The sequence below is a fragment of the Condylura cristata genome, unplaced genomic scaffold (assembly GCF_000260355.1).
Source record: "Condylura cristata isolate star-nosed mole 26May11 unplaced genomic scaffold, ConCri1.0 scaffold00030, whole genome shotgun sequence".
Classification (NCBI taxonomy): Eukaryota; Metazoa; Chordata; class Mammalia; order Eulipotyphla; family Talpidae; genus Condylura; species Condylura cristata.
In genome coordinates this window covers 25,440,365-25,453,428 of record NW_004567131.1, presented here as the reverse complement: position 1 = coordinate 25,453,428, position 13,064 = coordinate 25,440,365, and the positions used below count along the sequence as shown (strand labels likewise).

The window sequence follows — 13,064 nt, the reverse complement described above, 5'->3', positions numbered from 1 at the left end:
AATCTCTTTAAAAAATAAATAAACTAAAATCATAGGTACACTAAATACTTTGCTAAGTAGACAGGAGATTTTGAAAACTTGAAATGCTTTGTTCTATTTATAGTTTCTAAATAGGGGAATGTTTTAATTGATATAGTGAATAAAAATTAACTGGATTTCAATTTGAAGTATTAGCTATCAAAGAGAGAGAAAGAGCCTGACTTCTTTGACAAAAAAGGCAGGTAACTAAATTTTTTTTTGGGGGGGGGAGGGTGGTAAATGACCTTGGGGTCAGATAATATTCAAACTAATCTGTTTCCTATAAAATCTTTCTATAATGAAATTGATGAAACTAGACATGTCCTGTGATTGATTTAAGTAATTAAATTTTCGTAAAAAAGAAAGTCATAATTCTCACACTCAGTTTGTCATTGTAAAAAAGGATGAGAGACTTGAGAATGACTAATCCTTTTCTAAACTGAAAAAGTACTTCACAGAATAACCTACCCATGTAAGTGTTTTGTATATCATTTTTTCCAAGAAAGCCTTATTGGATGAATAAATGCCTCACTGAAGTAGAAATCACACATAGAAATGTTTTTGTACTCAAAGCTGAAAAACAAATAAGACTAAAAAACAAGCCCACAAATACATATATCATTGCTTGGCTGGACAAGAGCTTAATAATACTATTGACTGCAAAACCTCCCAAGCATAGCCCCAGTACCAGTGAATTGCCTGTTTGCAAATAGTAGTCAACAAGCTGCCAAAATTATCAAGATCCCAGTGTACTATTTTAGTAATTCTGCTTCAATAAACCTGTAAATACCAATCCATAACTACAGAAAGAAAACAAACTGGGCTTTAATGCTTCTCTACCAGCCAAGTTCAAAATAACATCAATATAACCACCGATCAGTGCATATTTGAAAAAAAAAAAAGTAGCTTTAAAACTCTGAACAGAGAAACACAAACCCTTTCAGTTCTGAAGATGAAAGTAAAAATTGGCTTATCCTACATTTGGGGTTCTAAAATCACACTAGTGAGGACACCAGTTCTCTCTAGCAGAGGGTAGACATCTACTCTTGTAATTTACTTAGCAGTCTTGGAAACCCTTGATGTATCTACTTCCAGTTGCATATTCTAGATAGTAACAAGTTAATGCTGTACTAATGTTGCACCACAATAAAAAGCAATTTTTGCAATTTCAAAGTCAACTAGAGAACCAAATTGAAAACAGTTTGCTTTTAAAAGTAAGTAAAGAGCTTCAGAATGCCTCAACATTAGTTGTCTTGAGGGGAATTACACAAGTTTATCAAGCTCCTTGCTTTAAGGACTCTGAAATAGCTAGCTTCATGACATTAAGCAAATTTCAGGGAAATTTTCAAGATCTGGAAACTCAGATCATGTTTTTTCCTATTTTGAAATAGAGTTCTCATTTCTATTAGTATATTCTTAGTTCATGTTCTATGAATACATGACCCTGATAAATATCAAACACTGAACATGTATTGCTCTGCATGTATGTGAAAATTTTAGCTATAACCACTTCTGTAGGGAAGCCATCATCAATGGATTTTCTTCTCATTACAAATAAGACTTTTGGTAAATGGATATATTTTAAATAATGAATAGAGCTCCTAATCATGATTTTTCCAAAACTTCATTTGAGGCTTACCATGTTAAAGTACATTTACAGTATGATTTGCATATAGTATAGGATTTTAAATTGCACATTTTAGATGGTAAAGCATAAACAACAAATGCAACTTTTGCTTTTATGAGTGTGGAGAGCTAGAAAAGAAAACCCATTTGAATATTATATCAAATGTGTTAAATACAATCTGTGAAAAAAACATTAACAGCTATATTCTATTGGTTAATTTTTTGTCCTTAAAGATATTGGAAAAATGTATGTCCTCAACATAAATTACGCACAGTGGTCCAGGGAACCTCAGAAATATGCACCAGGTGTATGTATGTTAAGCCTAATGTGAAACTAGAGGTAGAAATCGTGGATCCTATTTCTTTCGTGGCTTCAATCTTGATATATGATTTTATGACATGTCATGTCACCTTTCTATTTGTTTATGAAACAAATAGATTTCTTTCAATTCCTATAATTAACATTTGTGCAAGTCCTCAAAACAGCATTTGAGGGGCACAGGACATGAAACAAAAGCACTTACAGCAGAGTACTTATTTTGCTCTTCCTGCATGCTGTCAGGATAAGCCAGCTTCTGTAGAAAATTAGACATGAAATGGCTTATCTTAGTATCTTAGCTAAAGAACACCACTGATGATTGTGAAAGCATTTGAAGATAGTCATCCAGAAGAAATAAACTATTTCCTATTTGTGATCCCAAAAGTAGTGTGTGATTCCTCATAACCTCAGACTCCATGAACCCTCAGTATATTATCTTGACTGATAGAATGCACAGCTTGTTTAGATGACTTATGCTCTATGAGCTGTTAACAAGTAATTCTGAAAGTATGTGGGTCTCATTCCTAGCCCCATTATTGAACAGTAGAAATATATTTTATGCAACAGGTACATTATATGCAGTACTTTTAGAACACTTTCATAAAAGATAGGTTAGAGGCCCTCCCTGGTGGCGCAGCGGGTTAAAGCACAGCACTGAGAAGCTAAAGCCACATCCGCATGAGTTCGATTCCCGCCTGCCCCAGAGGTGACCACACGGCGTGGCAGACCTCTCCTGACCCGCCCGCTGCTCCCCTCAGCAGTGTACTTCATCAATCTGCCTGTTCTGCTCCCCACTCTGTCTCTGGTGAAGTCTCTCACAGCCCCTGAGCCTCTGGCCTGTACCCCAGCTCTGTATGCACAAATAAATAAATCTTTAAAAAAAAAAAGATAGGTTAGAGTAACGGTAAAAGATAAGAAATAGGGTTGTGTACTGGCTCTATTGCTGCTGTGTGATCTCAGGGAAGAAGCTTAATTTCTCTGTGCTTTGGGTTATATGTCTGAAAAATAAGGGAACTATTAAAAACTAACTCAGAGCATTATTGAAAAGATTAATTAAAATAATGCATAGAAAGCAGTTATCTCAGAGCCTGATATAACATTAATATCAGATTGATCAGTCAATCAGCAAATCAATGGATCCTGAGATCTGGAACTCTCTGAAAGGCCTTGTCTAAGGCCACAAACAATTCACTGGCCATGAACGGCATCTGCTGATCTTTCCTCTTCTGAACAAACAATAGAGCCAAAACTCAAAACTGGGTGCAGCTTTTAACAGGATCCTGGAGAAATGAGATTATCCTGAAAGTTGGAGTTACTCTATTTTAAGACAAGATCTTTAAAGGAGATAGAAAAACACACATACATACACACACACACACACACATTTAATATGGTCATACAGAATCAGAGGAAAGAGATTGTTTTTCATTTATGCCGTCTGAAGTATTGCCAGCATTAAAAGCTATAGAATTTTATAACTGGATAGCTCCCTAGAGACCATCTAGTTCAGCTCACTCACTTGATAGATAAGTAGCTGAGGCCCAGGAAGGTTAAGCAACTTGAGAGAGCTATTCAACAATACATGACAGTGCCAAGACAAAGCTTTCTGACTGCCCCTATTTGTCAACCCAGGACTTGGTTGTGATATCGTTCATCAGTCAGCATCTGGCCCTTGTTATGCCAAACAGCATCAAGACAAAGCCATAAACACACAGCACATACTTGCCACCTTTGTCCAGTTTCCAAAAAAAATGGTACAAAAGCAATCTCAAGCTTCCAACACCTTCTTTTTAGAGCTTCCCAACATGGGAATTAGGGGGGAATCCTAATTAGTTTGTGGTCTCTTCCCAGTCTCACTTTGGAGAAGGTCACATCCACTTCTAAGAGTTACGTCTTAAAGTTCCTCACCTGAAAGATCAGGCAGTTCCTAGGGCAAAAGACTCCACTGCTAATTTGAAACTTCTACTTCCTATAAATCCTATACCTATACTGCTCTTTAGTTTTCTCCAGGCTCCGTGAATGAATTCTGCCAAAACTAACGCCCCCTCCCCAAGATCATTCAACCAGGTCTATTTATCAAATGTTTGAGTATGTGAAGGCTGACAAACCCTTAGGTATTGCCTAACATGGAACAGGAGAGGGAGAGAGGATCAAGGGAGGAGATGGATTAGGGAGATCAATGAGACCAGTAGGAGAAGGACAGTGGTCAAATTGCAAAATGTGGCTCCTGGAGACAGGTACACTGCTGAGACTGACTCACTACCTAGGGGACAAGTTGCCCATGGGATTGAACTGTTTTAATTACACACTCTGGTAACTGATTAACAACAGACTGGTGCCCGAACTACACAGGTAGGGAGCAAGCAGAGGCTACACAGAAGTGGCAGAAATAATGAACACTCATTCCTCCTGCTTCCTTTTCTCCTCTCTCCCACAGTGCTTGCCACTCTGTGCCTGGGGGTAACACCTGGAGTTTTTTAGGTTCCCTCACATCACCCCTGAAAGGCAACTCCCCTCCTTGTTCTCCCAAGGGTTGAAAAGACACATAGAGTATCAAAGATTTCTCTGCTCAACCAAGTGTTCCCCAGCCCCTTACAGAGAAGCTGATCCCAAGGAAAGGCTTTCACTGAGGGTCTGGAACTCACTAATGTGGGATGCGTCTTATCCCTAAGCACAAGCGCTGGGTAAGGATTCTCTCAGCCTGGTTCTCTTCTGTGAGGGTAGGAGGTGTAAGTGTCACATCGGAGTGTTCCTTCTCAGCGCGATCGCCCATGGGCTAAACCGGAAGGAAGGCTTTGCTTTTGCCTTTTCCCCCTCCCTACCTGAATTCCGGTACCAGGTTAGGCTGCAGTCCATAGAAAGCAGCCGAGAGAGTGACCAGCCACCCGGGCTTGTAACTCCCGTTCTCGCACTCCAAATAAGGCGGAGACCACTTGACGTGACTCTTATCCCCGCCAAGCCCGTCTCTGCGCCGCCAGCTATGGCCCAGGCCCCGTGGTCCCTGACTGGAGCCGCGGCGGTGTAAGTGGGTTCTCCACTTGCGCCGGAGGCCGTGGAACCACTCAGTCTCCAGCGTAGCGTTGGCCAGATGGTGTGCGGTTGAGGATAGGTCCTGGAGCAGAATGCGACTCTCCTCACGCGTAGCCTGGAGGAAGACTTGCGGGGTGGGCGCGGACAGAGACTCCGTGCTGAAGGTGATGGCCGCCCGGGAAATGCTGGGCTCGCCCTCCAAGAGACTCCGCACCAGTGCCTGGTACCATTCCAGGTCGTCCTGCAAGTTCTGCTCTCGCGACTTATTGCTCTGCAGCATCATGTTGAGGAAGTTGGTGGCGTGTGTCAATGTGTCCAACGCCCCGTGTAAAGAGGGATGGGAACTGGCTAAAGCGGGCGACTTCCCAGGCAAACCCGCCAACTCGTAGCGGCCAGAGCAATTGGCTCGCTTCAGCTGGTGGGAGTCCCCAGTGTACAGGTAAGAGGCCACGTCCATGGGCACCTCCTCGGCGAGTTTCTGCGCCAAAATGGTGCCGTCTGTGGAGCGACTCCAAGAAGCTGAGGGGTCCGAGGCAGAGGCTCGAGACAGTTGCTGGGCGTGCTGCTTCCCCTTTAGGGTCTTCTCTAGCGGAGAATCCAGCCGCCCCGAAGGGTCGCGGCTGGCGCCAACAGATCCTAATCCCAGATGAACAAGCAGGAAGCCAAAGAGTAATTGATAAGCCATGGCTCCCATCTGCCTCGCAGTGAGGACAGGAGGCATCGGGTGGAGTCACTTTTTAAATCTTGGTCGTCAATTTATCAACAGAATGACTTTTTCTAGGGGCCTTACCCCTCCAGATGAAACTCAGTCCAAAAGGACTTTAAAATAAGAATCCCTTGAAATTGGCCCGCTGGCTAACCTACCAGCGTAGGAAATCAGATCACCTGTGGCAATGCTGGCTGCACCCGCTTCACAATGGGTCGTCTCTGGATTACGCACCTCGATGCCTGAGCCCAACAGCTTACATTCCCTCTGCTTCACGGCAACTACAGTTAGCCTGCTTACGCGTTTCTGCTCAGCCGCTTCCACCGCTGCTCTCATTGAGGTGTGTTCAAGAGCTGCTGCTGTTGCTGCTGCTGCTGCTGCCGCCCCAACCGCTGAAGACGCTGCTCCATCATCTCAACAGTGGCAGGTCGTTCCCGCCTCCAGGCTCTGGCTCCTCCTTGTTCGCTTCACCCCGAGGCTCCAAGCGCGCGCGCACACAGAACCGCACCGGGAGCTCAAGAGCAAGTTCCAAAGAACGAAGATTTCTTTCAAGACATTTGTCTATCTGGGTCGAGAGCTCCGAGCAGCTAGTTAATTGGCGCTTTTAGGTTTGACCACAAACCACACTTCTGCCTCTCACTGCTAAGGAAAGATGGTTTAAAGAGATGGCTTGGCCGCAACCAAACCCTGGTATAGGATGGCTTCAAATCGTCTCGTTCTGTGTTTGGTCGGCTCCTTTGTCAATCAACCGACTGCCATTGGTTGGGCAGGGGCGGGAACTGTCCAGTGCTGAACCAGAGGCAGCACGGAGGAGGCGCAGGAGGAGGCGGTGGCGCGGTTATGCAGCAGAGCGGAGTCTTTGCACCCACTCGTGTTCCCTAATTACTCGGAAACCTGGGAGGTGGGGGTAGGGTGGGTAGGAGTGAGGGAAGAAAGAGATTTTGTGACGGAAAGCACAGGAAACTTGAACATACTGAGGAGGGTGTTGGCGTCTTACATGCTCAGTTAAATCAAACATTTTCTTGTGCCTGGAAAGGAGCTAGAATGGAGTTTTCATTTTTTACTTAAATCAGAGGGGAGGAATATAGGAGGAAGACGTGTCCTCCTGAGAATTTGCGCATTTTAGACAAATTATCAAGTCATCCTCCTAGTCATCAATTTTAAAAAATGGTTAAACCCTACTTTCGGAAGTCTTAGCAATGAGGGAGTATAGAGACATCTACTGGCTGGTCTTTACGTGGGGGAAATGCCATTTTAAGGAACATAAGGAACCTTGATGTGGAAGGTAGCAAAAATGTGCAAAGGGCAGACAGGGACCACAGGAGAATGAGAATTGATGAACCTGAGTTGAGTGAGAAGTTCCTAGAACTGATGGCTATTAGTTAACCTTACTTGGTTAACTACAGGTTAGGATAGTCCAGTAAAAGAAAGGGGAACTGACTAAGTGTGTGGCACCTTCCAAATCAATGGGAAATCCTTTACAGTTAAATTGTTTTATATCAATACTAGTATTAAGTATAAGCATATCTTCTGAATTCTGAAAATACTAATTAGTGTTGGATATATGTAGTGTTTTATGCATCACCATTTTCAAATTCCTCAGAAAGATGCAAATAGAAAACCTCAAATTCACTTCAATTCCAACTTTAAAAAAAATGTCACTAATGACATTCTAAGAAAGTTCTGCTTAAGTTTACTTTACCATTTCATTCCACTCTCCCTAGTGGGCAATGCCAAAGCACTGAAATCTAAGTTCTAAAAAGCAAAAGCTTATCTGCATTGGTCACTAAAGTATCTTGGAAAGCTAGAACACATAAAAATGCTTAGTACATAGTAGGTTCTCACTAAATATTTGCTAAATTAATGAAGGAACTAGATCATGGTGTTTAATTATTTAAAAATACATTTCCTTACTTAAGAAGAGACGTTAGCCTGACATATCAATAAAGAAGGCTTTTGCATAAGGAATTGATTTTGAACATAGGAACTGATATAAATGCTGTCCTCAGTTTCTCTCAGCCAATAACAGAAGAAGTTTTGGAAAAGGAAAGTGGTTTAATTTGTTAACAAATGGGGAGGGCAGAAGACTCATGTCTGAAAGACCACATTCCTGCTTTAGCAGGGTGCACAGTTATTTATACAAAGGGGGAAAGAGGAGGCAAATAGACAAGGGTTTGCAAAGGGCGGAGGATGGATCAGCATGGAGACTGAGAAGGTTGGACACCAGCTTGCTTTTTTAATAGCTGCTGTTTAACTCCCTTTTCCTTGGAATGCAAGAAAACAAATCTGCAAGCAAGGGAAGGCAGATTGTAAGAGGTAGGGGGAAGACAAACTTGTTAATACTTATCTGAGAGACTGGTCATAAAAAAAGACAAACCTGTCAAACAAGGGGTTAATTGCAAGAAATAGGGGACAGACAAAATTGTTAATGCTCATCTGAGAGACCAGTCATTTGTTACTGAATCAAAATTAGTTATCCAAACTACAGTGCGTGTTCTCATAGTGAGTTTTTGTACCTCGCAAAGGATGGTTATTACAGTTAGTTATATTTACTGCCAAGTAGATTTCATGTTCGTATCTGACTTTTTGTTTACATTTTGTTTAAAGATTTATTTATTTATGAATACAGAGCTGGGTTACCTCTGTGTAGGGGCAGTAACAGGATTCACCAGAGACAGAGTGGGGAGCAGAACAGGCCAACTGATGAAGTACACTGCTGAGGGGAGCAGTGCGCTGGCCAGGAGAGGTCTGCTGTGCCATGTGGGTCACCTCTGGGGTGGGGATCGAACTCATGCTGAAGTGGCTTTAGCTTCTTAATGCTGTGTTTTAACCCAATGTGCCACCAGGGAGGGCCCTTGATTGCATTTTTTAAATGCATGTTTCTTTGCTAAGTAAGTCTTCCCAGTTTAATGTTCTGCGACAGTATATGCAATAGTAATAATGTTACAGGGCAGGGAGAGAGGCACTACTGCACCCCTAAACCTACCTGCTCTAAATAGGTTCTGCCATCCGCCACATGAGGACAAAACATATAAGACTTTAATGAAAAGGAACTTTATTACAGTGAGTATACAATACAGAAGACAGAGAATATAATTTCCAAATCAAACACCTGAAGCTACCCATCCCTTCGTGGGCAAAAGTCAACCCAAAAGGGATTGACCCAAAGCAAGGCCTGAAAACCCACCACAAGACTAAAGCATCTTCTGGCTGGGACCCACAGAAAACAGTCAGAAATGGCCAGACAAGTCTGGGAGGAAAAGAGCAAAATCAAAATCAATATAAGCACTGCCATAGTCAACCTCTCCACAGGTCTCTCACCCACATCTCTTTCGACCAGTCAAGGGCCAAGAAATAAACACGGTTTCTTCACATGTCTCCCTTTGCTACAAGTGGCTTCCTCAGGTCTCATTCTGGCTCTCCATCCTCCTTCCTTCTTCCTTAGATTCCTATTTTCCTCCTCTTTTCTCTGCTCAGCTCCACCCTCCTGGGTGGGGCAGGGAACCTGGAACTTTCCCTTTTCCTAGGGACCACCCTGTTACAGTCCCCCCTTTTGATTTTTAATACCACATATCTATGGTGGCACAGATTTTAGGGTGTGGTCAGTCACCAACATTGTCCATGAATGTGACATGATGGTCATAAGTGGAAAATAGTCCATTAATGTATGTGAAGGGGAAAAAAAAATTCTGGTGTATATCAAAATCACAGTAACAAGCAAAACAAAACAAAACTTTAAAGGCTGTTTAAAAAGTTCTCTCAACCTTGATGCCAACTTTGTCCAACTATGTATGCACAAGCTATTTACAAACTTAACAAGGATTTTCTGTTTAATCCATCAGAATATACAATATGGTTTTGCATCAGTTTATCTATTCAAAGACTAAAGTATGATTTCCTCATTAATTGATATTTTTTAGAAAACCTGTAAACTAATGACATTTAAAAAATTTTTTCTAGTGATTTAAAAAAAAAAAAGATATTCAGTGCTTTCTCTGGTGGCACAATGGGTTAAAGCCCAGCACTGCAAGCACAGCCACAGCCACTTCAGTGCAAGTTCCATCCCAAGCTCCAGAGGTGATCCACATGATGAGACAGACCTCTTCCCACCCGCCCACTGCTCCCCTCAGCAGTGTACTTCTTCCATCTGCCTATTCTTCTCCCCACTCTGTCTGTGGTGAATAATCTCAACAACCCCCCCCCGATACACACACACTTCTGGCCTGTGCCCCAGTTCTGTATGCATTAAAAAAAAAGAGAAGGTAAATATTGAACTGAGGCCTACCTAAAGAATGAGTTAACTAGATAAAGACAAGATGGAAATAATAGTATGTGAGTGTACTAATAGAACAAATATTTCATTCTTAGTGGGAAAGAAGAATGGAAAATAGCTGTACTGTAGTAACCTAAAGTTTATCCATAATATAAAGAGCACAAATAATTGAGACAAAGTAAAATCATTTTGTAAATTGATTCAGTGACCCTGACATGTAAAGAACCCCCTAACACCACCACATAATTTGAACAGAACTTATAGGTGTAGATAAGTATCCCTCTGTGGCCTCAAAATTAATAACTAAGTGCTCTAAATGTACATTGATCCTTTGTATGAGCTTGACTATAATAAATAGTACATACACAACCTGCAGGGCCTGTGTGAAAATGCTCAGGGCTCTTTCATCAAAGCCTGAAAAGTCAATCTAATTGCTTGAGAAAAGTCAGATTTGCACTATGAAAAAGCAATATACAATGGAGTTATGAGTTGTTAGTAGCTATTATATGATTGATTTGTCATTATTATAAAAAAGATTTGATGATAGCATATCTTTATAGAAGAAATCAAAGAAGGTCAAAAAAGTGCTGAGATTAACACAGGACAACTTATTTCAAAAATTTAAGTGCTTTAGGCCCTCTCTTGTGGCACAGCGGGTTAAAGCACAGCACTGAGAAGCTAAAGCCACCTCCGCATGAGTTTGATTCCCACCTGCCCCGGAGGTGACCACATGGCGCGGCAGACCTCTCCTGACCTGCCTGCTGCTCCCCTCAGCAGTGTACTTTGTCGATCTGCCTGTTCTGCTCCCCACTCTGTCCCTGGTGAATCCTCTAACCCTCCGCATCTCTGGCCTGTACCCCAGTTCTATATGAATAAATAAATAAATCTTTAAAAAATTTAAGTGCTTTAAATCTTTAAGATTGAAAACTTAAAGATTAGGGCAGTATGATTGGGTGAGAGGATAGACACAGGTCTATTTATGTAGAGAGTAGATATAGTTGTTATCTTATCTGTAATATAATTGTGACGTACTAAACATCCACAACTGGAACAATGACAATTGAATGATGGATAATGGTCCAATTATGTTTTCCAGTAATTCATTATCCTTGGTAATTCTAGATTCATAAAGATAAATATAAATTTTAAATTAAACAATGCTAGATCTCAGTGAATCAAGTGTCAAGACCCAAATCAAATTCCCAATTAAGCCAATACAACTACAAAGAAAGAGCATAGTCTGTCAATATAATGCAAAATAAAAATCCAATTCTCATTCCTGGGGTTTCTAAGTTTCTGGATTTCCCTAAGCATATGCTATCCCTGTTCCTCTTGTATACATTTGCAAAATGAAGATCACATTCTTTGTTATCCCAGAGCAGTGTTTTGAAATTTCAGTATGCAAAAGTATCATCAGAGAATTCTGATCATCACTGTGGGTCTGGGTGGAACTTGAGAATCAGCATTTTAATAAGCACCACAGGTGATTTTGATGCAAATGATCCATGAAGCACATGTTGAAAAATACTGCCTTGAGCCATGGAAAATAACTCTAAGTACAAAAGGAGAAAAGATCTCCTGGTAAATGCAAAGCTTTGCTATAAATTGTGAACGGTAGCCTGAGGGGAGAGGGGAGGGATGAAAACAGCACCAACAAAGCCTAGAATTATTATTAGTTAACTAAACATTTATATAGCACTTACAGTTGACCAGATATTGTTCCAAGGATTTCACACTTTAGTTAATTTAGTCTTCATTCCCACTTGGTGAGTTTGATCCTGTTCCTCTTTTACAAAGGGAAATAAGCAAACAAACAAACAAGAATATTTGCCCTAAGCAACTGTCTGGCCTTAGATGTCTTAGTCCCTATACCAGTGGTTCTCAAACAGATTCACAGTAGACCCACACAGAGAGTTTTTCAAGACACAAATTAGTGGCCCTGTCCCCCAAAACTGCAAATTAAGTTAAGTCTGGAATTGGGTTTGAGAATTTGCTTTACAAACAAATCCCCAGGTGATGCTGACGCTGCTGGTCCAGGGCCCACAATTTAAGAAGCACTGGTCTGTGCTGTGTTTTTACCATGATAACCTGTCATCTCCCTATGCTTACTTTTCTATGTATTTACTTGGAAAAAGGAGAAAGTCAACTTTAATGGGTAAAAAGATGCCTAAAATTCGCTAAGAAAAAAAAATTCTAGTTTCCTATTTCCAACTTAGCTTACCCAAGATGTTTATGTCTTTACTTAGCAGTTTAATTTCATCTGCCTCCAGCTTACCCTTAAAACTTTACTCCCTGTCAGCATCATTTCTAACAACACTCCTTCTCTTTTACAGAGTTATCTCCTCTGCTTTTCAGTCTTGACTTGGGCTGTTCTTTCATTCCCAACAAAATGCTATTTAAGCAGTACTCAATAGTGCTAAATACTAACCATCAGGTACAGAGTTAGTAAGGCTTTGAATAGATTGCAAGTTTAACCTAAACACCCTCCCACAACTGCATACATAAGATGATTCTAGAAACCTGAAGAACTTCCAGACAATGATGGAATAAAAAAAAAAAAGTCTTGTATAAGAAAATCCTGAGTGTGCTAAGGCAAACTATTTCCCTAAATGGCCTTCGCTGACATGAATGTGATATTTAGCTATTCAAGAAAGGACCAATATGATGGCCTTCACCCCCAACCCCCCCAAAAAAGTTACACAAAATTATTCAAATTCCAACTCCATCCAAGGACTTGTTCTCTTTCCTTTCAAGAAATAACAACCAGAATAAGGACAACCAAAAAACCTGAAACAAACTTGACTGGAAAAGACTTTATTGATAAGAAGAGGTGGGAAATCAATGATTTTGCCTTTGCTCAATTTTGACTTCTTTCCTTGCTGAAGAGAATTCTTCATGCCATAAGGATCCAAATGTTCTTATGGTTCACAATAGTATTTTCATCAGCATATTGCTGTGGACATTCTGGAGGTTTACTTCATGATCAATTTAGAACTTGATTCACCATCATAGCACACACTAATTAATGACAATTCCTCATTGATGCAGAGCAGAAACTTGCAAATCCAAACAGTCATATTAAGACCAAGTTT

General features: G+C 41.0%; 1 protein-coding gene across 1 annotated transcript in view; it reads right to left on the bottom strand.

The window, feature by feature from the left end:
- Window positions 1-6,232, bottom strand: part of GPR158 (G protein-coupled receptor 158) — a 192,940-nt gene extending 186,708 nt beyond the window's left edge. The window contains exon 1 of the mRNA XM_012731360.1: window positions 4,786-6,232. Within this exon, the coding sequence (XP_012586814.1) occupies window positions 4,786-5,714 (929 nt within the window). The 5' untranslated portion in view covers window positions 5,715-6,232. The remainder of the gene's footprint in view (window positions 1-4,785) is intronic.
- Window positions 6,233-13,064: the final 6,832 nt, after the last annotated feature.